General features: G+C 35.7%; 1 protein-coding gene across 2 annotated transcripts in view; it reads left to right on the top strand.

The window, feature by feature from the left end:
* Nucleotides 1–23837, top strand: part of LOC121471383 (lymphocyte antigen 75) — a 127257-nt gene that overhangs the window by 8395 nt on the left and 95025 nt on the right. For both annotated transcript variants that reach the window (XM_041722103.1, XM_041722102.1), the window contains exons 3-9: nt 4559–4729; nt 7740–7904; nt 16485–16595; nt 17694–17837; nt 20268–20459; nt 21512–21669; nt 23411–23521. In XM_041722103.1, the coding sequence (XP_041578037.1) occupies nt 4559–4729; nt 7740–7904; nt 16485–16595; nt 17694–17837; nt 20268–20459; nt 21512–21669; nt 23411–23521 (1052 nt within the window). The remainder of the gene's footprint in view (nt 1–4558; nt 4730–7739; nt 7905–16484; nt 16596–17693; nt 17838–20267; nt 20460–21511; nt 21670–23410; nt 23522–23837) is intronic.

Below are 23837 nucleotides of genomic sequence, written 5' to 3'. Positions count from 1 at the left end.
CAAAAAAAAAAAAAACTATAAGAAATAGGAAATACATTTACAGTGCTGTAGTGTATTTATATATAAAGAAAACACATATAAGTGGGCCCTTGCAGTTCAAACCCATGTTATTTGAGGATCAACTGTATATGAACATTGCATATGAGAAAACTGATCATAAACTTTGTTCTGGGTCTAGAAACTGGATTATAACAAATTTCCAAGTTTAAAAAGAATGAATTGATTGGGGTGTCTGGGTGGCTCAGTTGGTTAAGTGTCCGACTCTTGATCTCAGCTTAGGTCTTGATCTCAGGGTCATGAGTTAAAGCCCTATCTTGGGCTCCCAGAGTTGGGCTCCATGCTGGGCATTGGAGCCTACTTTAAAAGAAAAAAAATGAGTAGGTTTATTTTTTAAACCTCTAAATTTAATCAGGTATCACCAAAATAAATCTTTTTCATTATGTTGCTCTAAATTACATTAAATGTTGATATGTAAATATATATTTCATCATCTTATTTAAGTCAACTGTTATCTCACTTTTGCTCTTTGTAAATTTACCTAGCTTTACAGAGATTTTTCTTTTCTCTCAAAGGTCATTTAAGCTAAATTTAGCACCTTAGTCTTCCAGTTACCTGCACAAATTTCTCTCCTATAGTAACTATTTCTATTTCCTACTGAAAATGCATCTGATTTCTGAGATGTCAGGCTCTATTCTTAGGGGAAAATGTTAAGTTAGAGAATCAGAGACAGGGTTTTCCTTTTCTTTAATCCTCAATCCTTGAGTAGTTGAACAAGTCTGTTTTTGCTAGCCAGCTTCCTCCTATATATGCAATGGAATATTACCCAGCCATCAGAAATGGAATCTTGCCATTTGCAATGACATGGATGGAAGTAGAATGTAATATGTTATGTATTATGTTAAGTGAAATAAGTCAGAGAAAGATTACCATATGATTTCACTCATATGTGGAATTTAAGAAACAAAACAGATGAACATAGGGGAAGGGAAGGAAAAATAAGATCAAATACAGTGGGAGGCAAACCATAAGAGAGTAAGAACTGAGGGTTGATGGGGGAGGTCGGTGGAGGATGGGGTAAATGGGTGATGGGCATTAAAGAGGGCATTTGCTATCATGAGCACTGGGTGTTATATGTAAGTGATGAAACTAAATTCTACCTCTGAAACTAATGATACACTATATGTTAACTAATTTGAGTTTAAATAAAACCTAAAAAGAAAAAAAAAGAAGCAATTGCTTTCTGGATGCCACTTAATGGCAAGTTTAAATTTTGCACTTTGAAAGCCTTTGTCTAACTTGGTAGCTAAGAGGAGAGCATGGAATGAAAGAGAAAATGCCTTTTAAACTGGATTTATTTCATTGTATTTGTTCCGTTCAAACACTAGAAAGGATAATTTTCTTGGTGGGGTCTGTCTCCTGCCCCAAATTCTTTTGAGGGATACAGTTGTAATTATAAATTCCTTTAGTCTCCAGAATTTCAATCTAAAATCTATCTTATGCATTTGTAATATTCTCCTAAGACTTGTACATTTCACTCAGCTGCCAAAATGATCAGTAGCACAAAAAAAGTTTAAGAACCCACCTAGGCTACCACCCCCACAAAGAGCTAAACAGTGCTACCAGCAAGAGCCCACAGACAGAAGGTGTTTCTTGACCTTACCAAATCCAATATTTGGAACACTGGATTTTCAAATAAGAAATTTAGAGATTTCTGAGAAAAGACCCACATTCCGACTTATCGCCTCCTATCTCAAGTTTTAATTTGCACAGAAGTCATGGTCAAACCTGCCTCCTCTTCTCCATCCCTTTCCAGGTGATTGGTACCGTCCCAGTCCTGCATGTCAGAAATCTACGAGTCACCCTAGAGTGTCCTGCTTTCCTCTCTCACCATTCCAATGTAATCACATATTAAGTCCTGGCAGTTTTACTTCTTTATATTTATGCATTCCTTTCCTGTTTTTAGATTAGAGACTACTGTCTTAAGTTAAGGACTTTATCTGGGACAGTTCATTCAGACTCCTTGTATTGGTTCCTGCCCTGCCTTTTTCCTAGCTGTATAGAGATAAGAAAGATAAGATACTTGAGTGCCAGTAGACTGAAGTCCAAGGTTATCCAGCTTGTTATAGCAAAGCTACCATTCAACCATGACTGAATTCCCCAAATATAGCTCTTTTATTTCTACCTTGGTTTTTGCTATATAAGTTTTTTTTTTTTTTACTTCTAATATAAGAAAGATTATTTGTCACTGTGTCCTGGGTTGCCTTTCTCTCCAATCCCCATCCTGTGAGTCGTGTTTATCTTAGAGAAAACTTTGGTTGTATAAATGTTACAAATGAACTGCATTTGCCTAGCATCCAGATATGCATTTATATCATTAAGATATCTTGAGCTCACTCTGACTCTTCAAATTTTGACTTTTTGGCAAATTGAGAGGAAATTGAACTATCTACATTTTGAACAACTCTTAGGAGCCTGCCAGCCCCTTTAACCATTGAAGCTATTTTGCCTCATGAAGAAATTAATGTTAGTTTTCCATGTAAGTGATTGAAATCACAAATTTGTACCTATCGTAGAATATGCTGTTGTTTTAAGAGTGCTATTACATAAATTCACACATTCAGACAAGATTCTTCTCAGAAAAAGCATGTCTCTCTAGGGAAACACATGGGATTTAAGAGGTGTAGTAGCAGTGAAGAATGTGTGAGAATGAAACTCTTCGTTGAATAGTTAGCATAATTTAGCTGCTACTAATGTGGTTGTTGTTGTTATATGCCTATCATTCTTCAAAGGATATTGTGAATAGGAGAGCTTTTTAATTGAAGCCTAGCTTTGAGCTATGATACATAACTTGAAACCTGAGAAGGCAGCCAGTAAAGTCACAAGTTGTCCTTAATGTGTCAAGGACTCTATATTGAGAGAGCCAGTTCTCATCCCTGTCACTTACAGTTTACTGAATGTCTTACTTTACACTGCAAAAATGGGGATTTCACAAAAGAAGTGTAATACTTGCTCTACTACTCTCACAGGTTTATGGTAAAGAAGGAGTGAAATAAATGTATGTGAAAACACCTCATATAACAGAAACACAAGATTTTTTAGGAAGAATCTGTTGGTTCTACAAGTAATAGTTACTGTGCTCAGAGAATCCTTTTAAGTGCTGTTATATAAGAAGAGAAGTGGTCATGAGCTTTGGTATCCTTAAAAATGTAACATAAGTAATAAGCAGTTTCCCTATGAAATAAAAGGTCAAATTATTTTTTAACAGAAATATCCTGTCCAAAATCATTTACATGTCAGAGGAAAACAAAATCAATATTCCTTAGAAGACTATTTGCAAATAAAAGCATCTAGATTATTCTCACTTTTTGCTGTACTGCTGCTTAATATATTCTAAACTGTTAAATTAAGTCTCATACTTCAGTTAAATGAATGTTTGAGAATGATAAAGAATGTGGAATCAAATACTCTCTTAGAGCACACTTTTAGGCAAATCTGTGAGACTTTTTAATGGATTCTAATAGCCTGATAAAGGGTAATAAGATCTGACTATTATGCTTTACCTAAAGCCATTATTTGATCTGATAATGACCTTGGTTTTAAACAAATTAAGGATATGGGAAAAGGTGACTAAAATAATTACACAGTTAGCTGTTGTATAAAAATGCCTTTCCAAGAGAATTGTTACCCACATAAGTATTGAGCACTTCCGCTTGTATTTGTAGGCATACTTGAGGTTGGAATAATTTTTCAGTTCCTCTCCATGTATCAGAGGAAATTATTAAGATGAGAAACTAGTTCTGCTACCTTGATGGCCACCAGCTATTCCAATCACTGCCTAGCTAAAGCTGGTTCTTTTATGTTCTGAATTGCCATGCTCTGCTCCTCTCCAAGAACCTTCTCAGAGATCCAGCTGTTCTTTCTCCCACTTCCTCGAAACCCACAACCCCAATTCCTTGTAGAACCACCAGTCTGTGAACAAGGGGGCTGTGTGTCCATCTGTCTAACTACGGTTGTTCCAAAGTCCACACACACACACACACCCCTCCACCAGTGATTCCAAGGTATTTTCTTGGCCATGCTCTTCCTAAGAAAAGAAAATAGAATATAAATTTAGTCTCAGGCAGGGCACCCCTTCTGATGAAGTACTCCGCCACCCATGGTATTCAGTTGATCAAGCAGGGATCATTAAGCTCTTCATCACACCATAACAAATGAAGCTTTACATAGATTATCTCATTGAATCTCCTTGAGCAAACCTGTGAGTTAGATACTAATATTCCTTATTTGCAAATATAGGAACTGAGGCTAGTAGAAGTTGGAAAGCTTGCCTATAGCTGCACAGCTGGTCAGTGGGGGAACCAGCATTCCAAGTCCAGACCTAAGCAGTCCGCATCCACGTTCTAAATGTTCACACTGCAGCCTACTTAGATACCATATTCTCTTAAGTGAAAACAGCAATCTCTCCCTTACAGAAAATTTAGGAATTCATTAACTGAAAGTGATTGTTTTTAACAGCCACCAGTTTTTAACTTTCCTCTACTTCCTCCCCATACCACAGAGGTATATACCAGAGATGGGAACTCCTACGGAAGACCTTGTGAATTCCCATTCTTAGTTAATGGGACCTGGCATCATGAGTGCATTCTTGACGAAACTTACAGTGGGCCATGGTGTGCAACCACCTTAAATTATGAATATGATAAAATGTGGGGCATCTGCTTAAAACCAGGTATGTATGGACTAGCAGACTTTATATATGGAAAGAAAATGGATACCATTTATGTGAGGCAAAAGGGAGAAGGAAGAGTCTAAGAGAACTCAAAAATGACTGCAACAAATATTATCCCAGAGAAAGAGTATATATTTGAGGAGAGAGAAGGAGAGAGAAATAATGCGTAACTATGAATTTGCTTTCAGAAGCAGGCCAAAGCAAGAACCAAGACAGGATGGTGCCATTGAAGACAAAGGAGTAGGAAGAGGAAATAGAAAAGGCATGAGCCGTTAGGAAATTATGAGTAACCTTTACTAGAGCAGTTTCAAAAGACCAGTGGTCGTGGAAGCCAGGTTATAGTGAACTAGAGTATGAACAGAAGGAGAGAAAACCTCTTAGGTTTTAGGGATTGGAAATGGAGCAAAGGTGGTGTTTTGGGGGTAGATAGGTTGAAGAAAAACTGTTATGATGGTAGAGACTTAAGTATATTTGTGGCCTGAAGCAAAGAGTAAGGGACAATAGAGACCTATATCCCTGGGACAGCATTGGTGACACTGTTCGTCCTGTTCATTCAGTATATTAGGCAGAGCATTTTTTCTAATAGCTTCTTACTAGAAGGAAACTATGCAAGGCGTTCTTAAGAATTCACTGCTCTTTAGAAAGAGAGTGAGACCAAAGTAACATTTGCATCATGATCTGGTATATAACTGAGACATATCTTCTTACCAGCCATATGAGAGTTATATGAGGTCATAGTACCTGACATGTGGTAAGTGTCCAGAAATATTTTTAAATAAGCAATTGGTTGGAAGAATGTATAATAAAGAGTAAGGGAAAAGCTCCAGATCTACGTAATAGTAAATACTTATAGGGCCCTGCCAAGTGGCAGGTACTAGCCTAAGCACTCAAACTATATTAATCCATTCAATCTTCACACAACCCTGTAAGGTAGGTACCACTATTTATGCTCATTTTACAGATGAGCAAAGTGAGGCATGGGGGAGTTACAACACTTGCCTAAGGTCACTTAGCTATACATTTTAGATCTAGGATTCAAATCTAGGAAATCCAGTTTTGAAGTCCTTGCCTTAAACAACTATACTATCATGCCTCTTCCAGTAGCCAAGCTGGTGATATTACTAATACTGATCCCTCTTTAAAGGAAGCTGAGTTCAAAATGAAGAGTTCTAGGCAACTAGAAGAGGTTATTTTGAGTTAGTGGTTCTGCAGCAGAATCACTTGAAAAATTTATTAGAACAAAGAGTTTTGGGGCCCACCTCCAGAAATTATAATTTGGTAGATTTGGAGTTTAGTGAGTTCCCAGATGATGCTGATGATGCTGGTCTGGGGACCACACTTTAAGAATCACTGTTCTGGGTAGACGCACAGGTTTTTCAACACCTAGAACCTACTGAAAGATAAAAGTATTTGCTTCGGCTACAATTGATACTAGGCAGTGTTTGGTCAGCTAGGTGCTGATTTCATATAAACCTCGCTATAGTCTGGATCAGAAATTTTCAATGTGAAAGGGATTTTAGAGGTTATCTAGTGTAAACCCTCATTTTTCAGGTGAGGGGCAGCAGATGCAGATTGATAACATGGCCTATCAGGGTCAGACTGCATTTGTATGGAGCCTGGAGATTCCAGGATCCCTGACCTTCATTCCCCACTGTACTTATCCCACTTTACCATGCTTCCTTGACTATCATGAGTTTCAATGTCTTTAGCTTCCTTTGGGTGGTGAGGGTGAGAATGGTAGCATTCATATACCTCTCAGACTTATTTTTAGGGAAGAAGCAGGACTATGAATTTCTCAAAGCTGACGATTGTTAAACCATGCAGATTGTATTTTATAGCAAACATACTGCCATCCCACTGGAAGCTCCTGGATTTACAGACATAAGGCCCCAGTGGTAATAAGGAAATTTTAGGCAATATACTTACAAATCCACCGATTTTGTTTTCACCAAATATCACTTTCAACTCAGTTGCTATTTAGGACATTCAAATGTGTCTGAAGAAGCAGTGTGTGCTGTTCAGAAGATCAACAAGACCAGATTTAGATAGTGTTCTGATTATAGCTCTGTCACAAACACTGCTAGATCTTTGTTTCCATCTGTGAAATGAGAGCATTAGACAAGATGATCTCAGAGGACCCTTCCAGCTTGAAAGACCGTAAGTCTAGCATGTGATAGGAGACTGGTTATGGGAAGCCCTTTGGAAAACTCCCTGAGTGGAGCCTGGGACACCCTTGACATTGTCTATATTGCATTTCTTTTTCTAGAGAGTATTTTTAAACCACTTGTGTCAAGACCTGTATAACTCATCTAAGAAATAATTTGAAAAGTCTGTCTGAAGCTATACATGCTTTTTAGATATTTGTTAAAGAAAATATGCACATTATACAATGAACATATATGTCTGTATACATATGCACACATATCTACATATACATCTACAATATTATATAATATTAATTTGGGTCATATACTAAATAATCTGTTAAAACATTAAGAAGATATTTAGACTGAGTTTTTAAAGTAAGGTAGTCACTTAGATTCTAAATCTTGGGGATTTAAGCATCATGTCTGCACACACACACACATGTACGTACACATAGTGTTTCACTGCAGGCTGTAGGCAAACCCCTCTGCAATCTGCCACCATTTTCAAGTGAGCTTGTTTTCCATCAGCCCGGGAATTTGACAATGTGAGCACATTCAAAGACTCCTACATTTAGGCAGAGGACCAGCATGGGGTAAAATATGGCATTGTAATTGACAGGGAATAAAAGGAGAGTAGAGGATAGGAGAATGGAAGCTTTAATCAGCCAAAGTCATTTGTTTCCCATGACTTCAATTTCTTTGTGTAACCAAAGAGTCAAAATATGGTCTAGCCAAACAATAAGCTTCAATTTTAGTGTATCCTTAGAGTATGGAAATTGAATTGCAGTATTGGTAAGCACTCTTAGTAATATAAAACACTATTCCCTTACTTTATGATCCCTAACATATCTTTTTATCAACAGAAAATGGCTGTGAAGATAATTGGGAAAAGAATGAGCAGATTGGAAGTTGCTACCAATTTAATACTCAAGCCACTCTTTCTTGGAAGGAAGCTTACATTTCATGTCAGAATCAAGGAGCTGACTTACTGAGCATCAGCAATGCTGCTGAATTAACTTATCTTAAAGGTAGGTTTGCATGTGGTAGAGCAAATTGCTGGGATTGTAAAGATGGCGTCTGTCTACCTCTATTTTCATATCCAGGTGTGTTGTTTTCTGTATTTATTTTTCTGTCTTCTCTTAATTGTCAACACTGAAGCCCATAGGCAGAAATGTATGCATATAATCCTATTCTATCCTTTGAAAATGCATTTCATGTTGGAGACTGAAAAGAGGTTAATGTTCAGAAAATGGTGTCAGGTAGCAAATTAAACTGCTACTCTAAGCCTAAATGACAAGATTTTTTTTAAGGTGAACATTAGACTCTTTGAAAAGTAGAGAGGAAGGTGAAGAAGATGGCCAAGTCACACTAGATGGCATCAGTGACAGGTCCTTGTGTTGAGTAGAGGAGTGTCATCCTCAAAGGCAAGGCAATGTCTAAGAAATCTTAAAGTGGATTTAATGAATGGACACATAGAGTGAATAGGATTTTGTTTTGTTTGTGGGAATTCTTAAATTTTTAATTATGAAAACATATATATATATATAAAAATAGAAAGTAACCTGAAAGAGACTTGTGTAACCACTACCCTGACTTACATACTCTATACACTAGACATTTCATTATATTGCTTTACATGGATTGATTCCCTCCCCCCTTCCCTTTTTCCCTTATGTTAAAGAAATAAAATGTTAACAGAGTAAAAGCCCCATGTCCATCTCTCAAAATAACTATTCTTTGAGTACTTTTACTATATATATGTATATATAGTATATATTATATATATTATATATACTATATATACTTTATATTTATATATCTTTATATATATAATATATACTATATATAATATATACTATATAAAATATATACTATATAAATTTATATATATATATATATATATATATATATATATATATATACCATTTATGTTTTCATTATACTATTCTGTTTTTAAATGATATAAATAGGGATCCCTGGGTGGCGCAGCAGTTTGGCGCCTGCCTTTGGCCCAGGGCGCGATCCTGGAGACCCAGGATTGAATCCCACATCGGGCTCCCGGTGCATGGAGCCTGCTTCTCCCTCTGCCTGTGTTTCTGCCTCTCTCTCTCTCTCTCTCTCTCTGTGTGACTATCATAAATAAAAATTTAAAAAAAGTTTTAAATGATATAAATACTTATTTGCCCATTTATAGGTTTATCCATTGTCAACTGCTGCTGTAAAGTATTACATTGTATGAATAAACCACAATTTATCCATGCCCTATTGAGAAACAGGTTGTTTTCAGTTTTTCCTATTACAAACACCTCTGCAGGGAACATCCTCATTTGTGCCTCATGGGGCAGACATGTATGAGAATTTCTCTAGAGTTAGGAATTGCTGAGTTATGGGGTGTACATATCTTCACTTCTAATAAAAAAATTCCAAAAAAAAAAAAATCCAAATTGCTTTCCAAAGGGGTTATATTCATTTAAATCTCCACTAGCACCTGGTGTTATCAGATTTAGTTGGCCAATATAATGAATGTGAAATAGTATTTCATTTTTTTCTTTTATATTTTCCTGATAATTCTTGTGGTTTTGTGTCTCATGCTTATTAGGCTTTCAGGTCTTCAGTTTATAATCTGCTAGTTGATATCCCTTGCCTGTTTTCTATTGAGTTGTTTGACTTTTTCTTATTGATCTGTTATAGTTCTTTATATATACTTATCTTTTGCTGTAGGATTACAAATAATTTATCCTAATCTTTAGTCTTTTTGCTTTTGTTTTTTCTTATCATTTAAAAATATGTTAATTTTAATTTGGTCAATCTTTTCCTTACTGTTTAGTACTTACTTATATTATCTGGCAAATTTTTTCTTAGCCCTAATATGATAATCCTCTCATTTTTCTTCCAAAAGTTTATAATTTTGCTTTTCATATTTATATCCATAATCCATCTGGAATAAAATTTCTAGAGGAGGAACTCTAATTGATCTTTCTCTACATGGATGTCAGTTGACCAAGCACTATTTATTTCACATTTTTCCCTCAGATTTGTTATGCCACCTCCAGTAAATATAAACTCCCCTGTTACATGTGGATTGTTTCTATGCTCTCCATCCTATTCCTTTGGTCTACTTGTCTGTGTGTCTATTCCACACTGTTTTAATTATGCCAGCTGCATAGTAAATATGAATGAGCAAGTCCTCTCTTATTTTTTTTAAGATTTTATTTATTTATTCGTGAGAGACGAGAGAGGCACAGACATAGGCAGAGGGAGAAGCAGGCTCCATGCAAGGAGCCCGATGTGGGACTTTATCCCAGGTCTTCAGGATCACACCCTGGGCCAAAGGTGGCAATAAACCACTGAGCCACCCAGGCTGCCCTCTCTTATTTTTTTTCTTGAATTGCCTTGGCTATTTTTTTAACCACTTATTCTTTTCCATGAATTTAAGGATCACCTTATTAATCTCAATGAAAAACTTTATTGGGACTTTGGAATTGCATTGAATTATAGATTAATTAAAGAGGCACTGCTGTCACTACATTATTAAGTCTTTTCATCCATGAAAATGGTATGCCTTTCTACTTATTTGGGACATCTTTTATGTATTCAGTAAAATTCTATAACTTTTTCCATCAGAGTATTGCACATCTTTTACTAGAAAGTTTATAAACAGAAAGTCTCTATTTAATTTTTAAAAAACAAGAAACCTGGGATGACTGGGTGGCTCAGTTGGTTGAGCATCTGACTCTTGATTTTATCTCAGGTCATAATCTCAGGGTCATGGGATAGAGAGCCCTGCATGGAACTCCACTCTGTGGGGAGTCTGCTTCTCCCCTTCTCTCTCTGCTCCTTCCCCATCCTTGCTTTCTCTCTCTCTAAAAAATAATAATAATAATAATAATAATAATAATAATAATAATAATTAAATCTTGGGGTGTTTGGGTGGCTCAGTTGGGTAAGCATCTGCATTCGGCTCAGGTCATGATCCCAGGGTCCTGGGATGGAGCCTCACATTGGGCTCCCTGTTCAGTGCAGAATCTGCTTCTTTCTCTCCCTCTACTTCTCCCCCCGGCCTGTTCTCTCTCTCTCTCAAATAAATAAATAAAATCTTTGAAATAAAATAATCTTTTAAGAAATCAAGAAACCCAAGTTACTGAGTCTCTGATAATTTCAATGAAAAAATAAATTATATGATGTTTCAGTAATGATGTTTCAGACTGAAACTGAGTACTAAATGCTTTTCATACATTATCTTATTTAATACCATATAACAATGCTATGAAGTATAGGTATTTCTATTATTATACTCACTTTGCAGATGAGGAATGTGAGGATCAGAGAGGAAGTGTAATTTGCTCAAGGTCACCTACAAGTAATTAGCAGAGCCAAAATTTGAACACAATCAATCTGACTTGAAGTAAAGTTGTAGGGGATCCCTGGGTGGCTCAGCGGTCTGACGCCTGCCTTTGGCCCAGGGCTTGATCCTGGAGTCCCGGGATCAAGTCCTGCGTCGGGCTCCCGGCATAGAGCCTGCTTCTCCCTCCTCCTGTGTCTCTGCCTCTCTCTCTCTCTGTGTCTCTCTTTCTCTTTCTCTTTCTCTCTCTCTCTCTCTCTCTCTCTCTCTCTCTATGTTTATCATAAATAAATAAATCTTTAAAAAAAAAGAAATAAAGTTGTATCCATCATTCATCTATCTGCATTTACCTTTTACAAGACTAGTAAGTTTTTTGCAGGAAGAGTTGGGTCTCATGAGTTTTTCCCTTTTGTACAAAACTCTAAGCACTATTGCTACATATGAAACAAACGCCTATTCCTAAATATAATTCAGAGAAATTCTATCACACTGTTTTATAATAAGTATAAATATTTGCTAAATTCAAACTATGAGCAAAACCCTAATACCTCCAGATAAATTACATAATTTAATCATCATCCAACCAGGGATGCCTGGGTGGCTCAGTGTTTGAACATGTCTGACTTTGGCTCAGGGCGTGATCCTGGTCCAGGGATCAAGTCCCACATCAGGCTCCCTGTGAGGAATCTGCTTCTCCCTCTATCTGTGTCTCTGCTTCTCTATGTGTCTCTCAGGAATAAATAAATAAAATCTTTAAAAAAATCATCATCCAACCTCATAGGACAAGTATTTTTATTCCCATTTACAGATAAGGAAATTGGCGTTTAGAAATAACATACCCAAGATCACATGGCTGAGAAGTACCAGAATTGGGATTCAAATATCAACATATATGACTCCATAGCTCTTACTTTTTTTTACTATACTATTTGCTTCTCTTACGTATTTTTTTTCTTTTCATCATTAATAGTCTAGTGGACTTTTGTCATGCTTTTTAGCTAATGCTTTGTTCAGCCCTCCTTTCTTACTTACAGCTTTACCCTTTTCCTATGTTGTTTGGTCCTTGAATAATCAGACCCTGATGGGCTAGTGGTTCAATGGAATTCTTTTCCAGACCTCACCGAACCTTACATAGAATATTGTTGAAAGTAAAAAGTGCCAATAAATTTAAGACTCCTGGAATATTGACATTTGAAAACTAATGTTCTCAGTGAAGGACAAAGGTGTGACTATAAAAATCATAACAACTAATGATGCATTGGGAAGAATGAATGTTGCATGATTCCTTTATGCATCATTTCTCTTTAATAACTCATAAAAGTGAGATAATATACTAAGTGGTCCTCCTGTGCTCCAGGCCAGATACCCTCATTTTATGTATATCAATAATTTTAGAGATACACCCTTTCTAATCTTCCAACCTCCTCTTTCACTGTGAATGTTGTTTAAGTGTATTGTAATTATTTTAACCTAATTATAATTGCTAGTTTCCCAAGACCCGAGCTGTATTTTTTTTAAAGATATATTTATTTATCATAGACAGAGAGAGAGAGAGAGAGAGAGAGGCAGAGATACAGGAGGAGGGAGAAGCAGGCTCCATGCCGGGAGCCTGACGTGGGACTCGATCCCGGGACTCCAGGATCGCGCCCTGGGCCAAAGGCAGGTGCCAAACTGCTGAGCCACCCAGGGATCCCCCCCAAGCTGTATTTTTAACATCTGAATCTCAGAGTATCCAATATTGAAAATTTATTGAAGTTTCTCTTTTTACTGAAAACTGCCATGTATAAACATTGGGCTGGGGGAGTGAGGCCAACAAAAGTGAATCAGACAGTGATTTTGTGATCTAGATGCTTCACCTACTTGGGGAAATAAGAGCTGTACATATTCAGAGCATAATGGAGAATGTATTCTCAAATGACTTCTGATCTGATAGCTAGTGGTTGGATGGGACTAGAGAATCTACTGCCAGAAAAAAGGCAGAAACAGTCCCTTGAAAATAAGTCCCATGTAATCTAAAAGAGGTTGGGTTTTTTTGTGTTTTTTTGTTTGTTTGTTTTTTGTTTTTTTTTCTGCCTGCCCTATACTTAGTTTTGTTTTACTAATACAGGGGCTTCTGGAGTGGATGATTTGGTTTCCTTACACTCACTAGATTTTGTTTGGAAGTTAGATTTCCCATGGCTCTGGCCTTCCTAGAGAACCTCTAACCACATACTCATCCCAGAGCTACAAAACAGGACCCAGTAGTCCCCAGACCAGGAATAGCACATTTGCATTTTCCTCATTTTCCTCCACCCTGAAGTGTTATTCACTTTGAGTGGCCTCTGACAGGTTCTCCAAGGCTAGGACACTTCTAAGTCAGGGTCCTTGCTGGTGTTGCCTTTCTAATGCATTAGAAGTTCTTCTCTGGCTCATTCCAGGTGCATTACCATGATCAGGCCTGTAGTGTCCCTTATGGAGAGAGGAATAGAAATAGAGGGTCAAGTCTGAACAGGTTTTAGGGACAGTGACAATTCTACTTCAGTGAACTCACCTATTTGATTTGGTTAGGTATGAGGATTTATGCTAGCAGTCATCTGTTTCTTGATGGCAAAGATGAAGGTAAGCTAAGTCTCAAATTGGTCATCTTCTTGCTTGGATTGTATGTAGGAAAAAAGTCTAGCTTCAGATTGTCCAAGCCATAAATGAAATGTCTGCCTTTCATATTTGACAACCTGAATTTTTAGAATCCATTTCCCACTCACATTCACCTGGCATAAAACACATAAAGAACATTCCTGTTTTCCAACATGGTCACAATTTTGAAATCCTATGATTCTACTGAAGAATAAGTCATCAGTATGGCTCACGAATAGGACAGTGTAATGAAGCAAATTAGGAACCTAACAGATTCCAAAGTTCATTTTGTTTCTTTATAAATGTGTCCTTACCATGTGCAGGTAAGTGATGAGATTATTCAGATGTCCTGCCGGGGATATCTGAAAAGTCTTCATGGAAGGGAAAGTATTGAGTTTGGATGGGCTAAAAGGATTGGTCTTCCATAGTATCCCCAGTTAAAAATTAATAAAGGGAATTCTGAGTGTCCTGTATGATTGAGTCTGAAGTACCATATTTATGTCATAGTTTCCAGAACTTCTTTAGGAAGGCTGGGGAATCAACTGCTTTTATGAATGAGAAATTTACATTAGATTAAATCTTCTATTTGTATGTCAGTGCTTATGCTAACCAGGTGAAAGAAAAAGATGAATCCAAAGTGCCCTGCAGCATTCTCCCAAGCCATCTATCCAAATACCCACCTTTTACTTCCTTATAGAGTATCCTCACCATTTATTTCCTTGAGAAAAGTGAAGCAAACCCTTAGATTTCCTTCCTCATACTTAGAAATTTATCTGTATCTGTCATCCCTCCAGTTTGCTCAAGGTTAACTCCTTCTCCAAAGCTCTTTGCATCCACACCAGCTGTTTCTTCCCTCTCTTAAATTTTCATTGACTCTCCTCACTCTGCTGACTCTTTCCCAACAGGCCATAAAGTTATTTAAACTTCTACCATTAAAATATAGATAGATAGATGTAGATATAGATGTGGATATATAGATACAGATGTAGATATAGATTCAGATGCAGATACAGTGTATCTTTGCAATTCACTCCCCTAACTTCACATCTGTTCCTCAGTGGAGTGGTAATTAGGCCTCTGCTCCTACCACCCTCTTTCACAAACCCCTGCCCATCCCTTTAATATTGATGTCTGGGTTATTACTCTTGGCCCCTTTCATCTTTGCTGTTGCTATTTCTGCTCTATACAGGGGAGCTTTTCCACTCCCTTGGTGTCAGTTCTGTTTTAGGCATTTATGTTCTAAAGTCTGCAGTAAGGCAAAAATTGAATATAGTCAAAACTACCCTCAAAAAGCCCTTAGAGTCTGGATATAGTTTTCTATATGCAAATTATACATATATCAGATATTTTTGTGTGATTTACATGTAGAAAATATCCAAATTTCAAGAACCATTTTTATGTATATAAGGTACACACAAATTATATAAAAGATAATTATATCAATATAAATTTAATTATTTAAAAATTTTATAAATTATATTTTATAGTTTATATAAAAGTTATCTTAAACATGAATATTTTATAAATATTATAATTATAAATGACTATATTTTATATATAGAGAGAGAGATTATGTATATAATTTAATAATGTATCTACATAATTCCCAGAGGAACTAAGTAGCTGTTACTAAGTGTTTAAATGCTGAGAATATTTCAACAAATATATTCCAACCTGTCAGCTCTTCCTATTGTTAGCATCATCCTTATCTTCCGTAGATCATTTCATCAGGTGTTCTCTTTTACTTGGCCTTCAACATATTCAGGTTCTTTTTTCATGATGTTGATAAAGTCTTACCAGGTTTTTGAATAATTTTGTTGACTTTCTTGGTACTGGTGTGAAAATCCTTACAATCTTTTCAGTTTACCAATACACGTGGACACATATAAGCATGATTGCATCCGTTGCTTGTGGGCATATGTATCTTGACTGGCATATCTGCAACTAGCTTCACTATTTAAATTATCTCTGCTTCTCTATCTTTGTCTCTTTCTCGCTGATGGCTTCTGGTAGTCAAGTAATGAATTTGAGTGATACATCTTCACTGTAGTCTGTGCATGTATGTCTTATTCTGTGGCTCCATCCTAAATATCTCCTTTGGACTCTAGGGTTGTATATTCCATTGCCTACCAAACAGTTCCAATACATATTTCTGAAGCAGTATGGGTAACACTTTACCTTTTGAGGGGTCTACATCTGGTTCTGTCCATAAATTGAAGTCCTCATGGGGACAGGGACTTTGTCTTTTGTTTTTTATATCCTTAGTACCAGTTAAATGATATGTGCTTAATGAACTTAAACTGTCAGTCTGGAATACAGTCAGTTCTTCAAAATCTAGATATACAATCGAAACTGTTTTCTTCTGTATCAGTACAAGAGGATTATAAATAGCGAAACAGCTATTTTGAGAAGTGAAACAGCTATTTTGAGAAGATTCCGTTCTTACCTTAGAAGAAAGGGACAGGCTAAGGAAAAAGCAGAATTGAATTAACTTAGCAGCCTTTGGCTGGCTTTCGTGGATAGATAGCCTCCTACGGAATTCTTGCCTTACAATCAAGACCTTGAGATTTTCGCTATCAGTAGAAACTTAAATCTGACTTAGATAATAATTTAGGCAATTTTGTCATTTGTTAAAATTATGTGATCCTTACAGAAAAAGAAGGCATTCCAAGGATTTTCTGGATTGGCCTAAATCAGCTGTACTCTACTAGAGGCTGGGAATGGTCAGACCAGAAGCCATTAAACTTTCTCAACTGGGACCCAGGTAACTTCCCTGTCTTCCACCTACTATGCACAGAGCAAAAGCTTCAAAAAAGTAAATGAACAAAAGCAACCTATTCACTGACAGTTTATAAAATTTTCAAATCTTGACAAATGTTATTATGATTACCTCTCAGAAGAATTTTTCCCCCTAATTCCTTCTTTATTGTGATACCATTACAGCCAAGTTGAACCATACCATGGATAACTGAGCATTTGTCTCTAACCTTTATGGCAACCCTACATTTTTAGGTAACAGCAGAATAAGCCCCATAACATGACATGTCTGTGACTAACCTGTGTTGTCTCATCTGCAACTCAACTTCATACAGAAATATACTCTCATTTTAAAACTCTTGGGATCTGCTACAATACTGCTCAAGTCCTGACAACATAATGGTTGTATTTTATGACATAAATAAATACCTTAAAGAAAACTTTATAGTTAATAAAACCAACAAAATCTTACTTAGCCAAAAGATTTTTCTCCCCAAAATAAGTTTAGGTACCTTTTTAAAAAAATAAAATCTTAGGCTTCTGACAAATATAGACTCTAAATGTTAACACTAGATTCAGTATTTTTTTAAAAAGTATTCTGTATACATATTAGAAAAATGGGTTAAGTACAATAAAATACCAATAGGTCATTTTAACTTAATGAAATTTCATTGAATTAATGAATTAATTCCCTATTCAGTTAATAAAATCTTCAAAGATAATTTAACTTTTAATTCAAGGTCTTAAGAGCATTACAGAATCATAAATTAGTATTTATTATATAGAGTAGCAGATTAAGAACTACTGTCTGCAGGATATGATATGGAAGTTGATTGGAGGCAGAGATTTGTTTTGGTTTTTGGTTTTGCTTTTTAAATTACTTATAGTGTATCAGAGTGTTTCACCCTGTATCCTGTATTTTAGAAAGAAGACATATTTAAGAACATGAATGTTTATTGAGGTGTCTACATCTCAATTTAGTAGAAGGTTTTAACTATTTTGAGTTCCAATATAATCAGAAAATTAGAAATACAAATTATTTTTTCTAACCACCACTTGGCCCTAAACTTCTCTTTTTAATTTTTTGAATTTTCTACCGTTTAAGATATGCCGAGTGCACCAATGATCATAGGTGGATCAAGCTGTGCAAGAATGGATGCCATGTCTGGTTTATGGCAGAGTTTTTCCTGTGAAGTTCAATTGCCCTATGTCTGCAAGAAACCCTTAAATAACACGGTGGAGTTAACAGGTATCTTTCTCATTTCATTGTGCAAATAGGTCTTAAAATTATAGTTTTGTGAAGTCCAATAAAATCCATTTCAGACATCTATTTCCACCATTCCTTCACCTGATACTACCAATGCCAAAAATTACTTTGTTTAGACCCTGTGGTTGGGTATTATCAACTATATATGCATAAAGCTTTGGTTTGGTATATCCCCATAAGAAGGCAGAGGTATTCTAGGTAAGAAATATGTTTCTATTCACAGAGGTAGCTCTTTTTTCATTAGAGCAGTGGTTCTCAGAGTGTGGTTTTTAGACCAGTAGTATCAGTGTCACCTGTACCTGTTTGAAATGCAAATCCTTAGGACCCACCCCAGATTTACCAAATCAAAAACTCTGTGGGCCCCAACAATCTGTGTTTTAAGAAGCTTTCCTGGAGATGCTGATGCACATTCACGTCTTATGTATAACTTGCCTCTCTGAGAAATCAAAAACGGTAGACGGTGGAACTCTCCTGGGATTTCCAGCTCCTGCCCTATGATGCCCATCCTTGTTCTGTCCTTCTTTGCCAGGCTGATTTTTTAGGTTGTTGTGTTGATAAATCAGGTAGAAAAGCAGAGGTGCTGAAGGACAAAATGTGTACAAGGAGGGGGGTTTCAAGGGATTTCAGGGGTAAGAGAAACACAGAACAGTTGAAGTTTCTGAAGTACAGAGAAACTTCAGAAGCCTTTGAAAGAATAAGAGGAATGCCCTTACTGTCTTGCACAAGGCCCAGCACATACCTGGTATTTGATTAAATCCTTCTGAATAAGAGAAGCTAATACTCAAACCTGTGAGGAAAAAAGGTTTTAAAATGTCTTGTTTAAACAATGTTGGGGGAAGGAGATAAAATTTCTTGTCCATATAGGAGCATAAAGCTATTTTTTAAGAGTAAAAAATAAAGATTGTCAGATGTTTTATTAAAATACTAGGGGAAAATGAACATTCATCTTCCAAGTTGATTCAAACCAAATTTAGTCCACACACAAAAAGCATAATAGAAAAGACAGCACAGATGAAAATAAACCAGGTGACTGATGATAGATCAAATAAATATCCTGTAGTAGCAATTATTAAATAAATCATGATGTTTCCACATGATTGAATAATATGCATTTATTAAAATAACTGTGCCAGCAGGAAAATACAAGAGCAGAACAAAATGATATGCCTACTTATCATTTTAATCTTGTAAAAATATGTTTTCATAGAGACAAAGACTAGAATAGTAAAATGTTTGTTCTAAGTTCAATTATGGGTATTTTTTCCTCTGTTCCTTTATCATAATCGTAAAATATAACAATAATTATAATAACATGTTCTATTTCAGAAACTTAAAATTAATTGAGTTATCTTGCAAATGTGAGAAGCTAACTGGACCTGAATTTTATCTTTAAGTAAAGGGAAAACTGTTTACATTTTTAAGTTGCTGTATTTTCATTAAATACAATTAAATTAATTCCAAACAGTTATGAATCCATAAGGTCTGAGTAATTGACTTAATTTCTAATTCTATTAAGAAGGTTAAAAGTATTTTATATGGTTTTATACCTCAGTCTTTTTCTCCAATATTTCTTGACCATAATTTGAGTGAGTTTTAACATGATCTAAACAAAGAATCACTAATTACATGAGGATGTGAATCTAGTAGAGGAAAGGAAAGAAGAGATCCAGAGAGGCCTTGTACCCTTTCCCTTTATCACTGTCCTCTCTTTCATGTGGAGTTTATAAATGTTTTACTCTATTCCTTAAATCTTTATCCTTTGTCCAACAGTAGGCATGAATGCACATCCCCTTACCAATCTTTTTTTTTAAGATTTTTTAATTTATTCATGAGAGAATTTTTAATTTATTCATGAGAGACAGAGAGAGAGAGAGGCAGAGACATAGGCAGAAGAAGAAGCAGGCTCCCTGCAAGGAGCCTGATGCAGAACCCCGGAATCATGACCTGAGCCAATGGCAGATACTCAACCACTGAGCCACCCAGGTCCCCTCCTCTTGCTAATCTGACATACATGACCATACATGAATCTGGACTTCTTAACCTCTCAAAGTCAGAGACTAGAGGGGAAGCTAACAAATCCCATACCAAGGAAGAGATATGTCAGTGACTGACTTACCCCACACCATTCTTCTATCTATTGGGACTAAGGGAATTAATTCCCTCCTCAAATAGTTGGAGCCCAATCATGTAGCACATTTGTATCACATTGCAGTTATATCATTATCTGTATCCCATCACTCTTGTGATGCCATGTAGAATGAGGCACCACATAAAGTCATGTCCTTATGCCCTTTGACATCACATTCCCTAGTTTTCCAGAATCCTGATGATTTAAGAAGGAAGAATTTGGAATGTTTTTTATTCAAAATAGATGTATCTTTACTGGAATATAAATAGCTGCTTTTCTTGCAGATGTTTGGACATATTCAGATACACACTGTGATGCAGGCTGGCTGTCAAATAATGGGTTTTGCTATCTGCTGGTAAATGAAAGTGATTCCTGGGATCAGGCACAAACAAAATGCAAAGCCTTAAGCAGCGATCTCATCAGCATTCATTCTTTAGCAGATGTGGAGGTGGTTGTCACAAAACTCCATAATGGGGGTAAGTTTTTAAATTTTCCTATTTGAGAGGTTTAAAACATTCTAAGGTACCCCTGTTTTTAGACTCTTAGTGGAAATGAAAGCCTACAATTTGATCCTTACAGATTGGTACTATCCAATAGAATTTTCTGTGATGATGGAGCTGTTCTATAATCTGTGCTGTCCAGTATAGCTGCCACCAGCCATTTGTGGCTTGTGAGCTTGTGGAACTGATTTTTACTTTTATTTAATTTTTGTTATTTTACATATAGGCATATGTAACTAGTAGCTACCAATTTGACAGTATAGCCAGTGATTGAATAATTTCCCTCCTCTCATAAGCTAAATGCTATTTAATTTGCTCCAGATGCTTAAGTGATGATAATTTCATGATTATTTCACTTTTGTAATTATTTAAAAGCTAAAGACTGAAGAACAAAAATAAGCTAGACAGGCAGTATTATGTCCTCCTCCTAGGATTCACTAATAGTAATAGCTAATAATAAATACCTCTTCTATGTCAGCATGGTGTTAATTGTTTCCCCTGGGAAGGCAGCAGCATCATCCAAGGGTAGGGATGGACGTCAATCCCATTCTGACGCGATTTGTAGAATTTCATTATAGGTTTCCCCTGCTATCCAAAAGTAGATTGTTCTTATGAAATCTTTCATAAACCAAAATGGCATAAAACTAAGAAGTAAACACCATTTAATAAAAGCTAAATCCTCTTCAGATTTCTTTCACTTAGTGAAAACAGGTACGTTTTCGTAAAAGTGAAGTGGCAGAAAGAGCAGAGGAAACCTGTATACCCCATAAAGCAAGGTTTATCTAAACTAGATAGGGAACACTTAACCTATAGATCATAGCATGGTTGTTCCACTACGTACTCTGCCTATATACATACTTTGAAAAGCACTCAACTCCTGGACTGCCTAAATGAGCAATGTTTTCATAGATTAATTACAAATACCACTGAGACTCCTAAAACCCCATTATCAGAATGTAAAAATCAGTAACAATGTACATAATGAGGTATGTAATTGACTAAAAGCAAATAAAATATTTTTCTTTTAGATGCCAAAGAAGAAATATGGATAGGTCTTAAGAACAAAAATGTACCAACTTTATTTCAGTGGTCTGATGGTACAGAAGTTACTCTAACATATTGGAATAAGAATGAGCCAAATGTTCCCTACAATAAGACTCCCAACTGCGTTTCCTATTTAGGAAAGGTAGGAAACCTCCTGTGGCTTATTTATATTCTTATTGTATACCAAATAATAATAGTAAGATGACTTTGGATGAGATATTTGTGTTTGGGCTAGAAAAGAAAATAAAAGGTAAGAGCCCTATAGATTCTCTTTCCAGAAGCTACTGGAAAAAATAGGTAAATAACACAATGACTAAATAAGCAATCCACTTCCTGTCTGAGAGTATCTGGTCTGGTCTGAAACACATAAAAGGAAATCCTGTTAGAACTCAATTTTTATGCCAGATTGATTCTAATAAGCTGCTTTCTCTCTGGACCGTCAATATGATATTTAACATACAGCCACAACTTAAGGGAAAAATCCCATCTTCTTAATTCATGTTCAAATTTTTATATTTTATATTATATTTTTATATTTTATATTATATTACTTTGAGAAGTGAAAACTATTTTTATTTAAAAATAAGGTCTCAAAAAAAAATAAGGTCTAAGGGCAGCTGGGTGGCTCAGTCAGGGGAGCATGTGACTCATGATCTCCAGTTTGTGAGTTCAAGCCCCACATTGAGGATAGAGACTACTTAGTAAATAAATTAATTAAAAATTAGGTCTAATGTTTTTTCAGAAAACATCTTTCTTCTGTAGAATGCTTATTTATTAAACATGCTTTACTTAAGAGTCCAAAATAGGCTCTATTTGAGAGAAAAGACATGTGTATCTCTATATTTTGTTTGTACTGCTTTTCCTGGGGACTCCTAATTATCTAGGAGGCTTGTGTCACCCAAACTTCTAGAGAGATGTAAATGGAAGTAATAAATGATATGTGTATTTAGGAGTGTTTCAAGATTAAAGAGGTATTTAGAAAGGTGTCAGAGATAAATTTAGAAGGGTGTCACATTTCGTGCTCTATTTAAAAAGATATTTAAGATGTCTTTGGTAGAGTGTCAAAGATAGAGATCCCATAGGCAAGAATAAACTGATAGCATACCTAGATAGCATTCCAGTGTTCAAAACTGACCCTTATCACAATTTACTTTTTGAAATTTAATTTGAAGAAAGCAGAGTGACTTAAGCAAAATTAATGCTAAGTAGCATATTTGAAAGAGATTATTTTGAAGTCTAGGCTGAAGTAGAGTGGAAGGAACTTTTGATTTTGGAATTGATTTTGGGAGAGTAGCTGTTCTAACTACCATGATTTATATATATATACATATATATATATAAATATATATAATTATATATTTTTTATATATATTTTAATATATTTTATATATATATATATATATATACATATACATATATATATAAAGAGACTAAGACAGCATGGTTGGTTGATATATCCAAAAGTTTTTAGCCAATGGGCAAACTTAGGCCATGTCATATGAAAGAAGACTAGAACACTGGTGACTGTGTGTAGGCTGAGTTCTTCTTTCTTCAACTTCTGTACTAAAAGTCCTTGATGGTTTTACTGTTACTCTAACAAGAAAATAGAATCATTTCCACTATGATCTGGAGGTGGTGTTGAAATAACAAACTGTGAGCCACAACCTTGCCGGCCTACTGGGTGGCATTTTCTAGGAGTATGTCCCCAGATGTAGTCTTTGATTTATAGTCATTTTCTTTTTCCTTCTTCTTCCTCCTTGCCCTGCCCCTTGCTCACAGTTTTGTGAGAAGAAACTATCTTGATTTAAAATAAGTTAGAGTTCAACTCTAAATATATGGCAAATAATTTCTCTGTGGGAAATTTTTTTTCTATTTTTAAAAAGCTAGGTCAGTGGAAAGTCCAGTCATGTGAAGAGAAACTTAAATATGTATGTAAGAAAAAGGGAGAAAAAATGAACGATACAACATCTGATAAGATGTGTCCTCCAGATGAGGTATGTAAAATCCCTGTATAAGTTTTCCTAAGCAGCGTTACATCTTCTTGATTGAAGGTGGTAGTTGAGACTGAAACAATTCAGACCTGGAAAGTAGAAGAAATGACTATACCTTCTGTTCACTTATGTTAGAGCAAATCAGAGGGCAGTGAATCATAACATATTGGCATTCTTACAATAAGAAAAAATTTTATAGGAAAAAGTTACCTATTCATGATTTTTATTTAAAAAAAAAAGTATGTGATTGTAATCCTTAATGCTGATATCTTTCCTTCCTCCAATTATTTTTTTCCTGTTCAAAAATAGTTCGACCAAC

This window comes from Vulpes lagopus, chromosome 11 (genome assembly GCF_018345385.1).
Source record: "Vulpes lagopus strain Blue_001 chromosome 11, ASM1834538v1, whole genome shotgun sequence".
In the NCBI taxonomy this organism is placed as follows: Eukaryota; Metazoa; Chordata; class Mammalia; order Carnivora; family Canidae; genus Vulpes; species Vulpes lagopus.
This window is presented reverse-complemented; position numbering and strand designations above follow the sequence as displayed.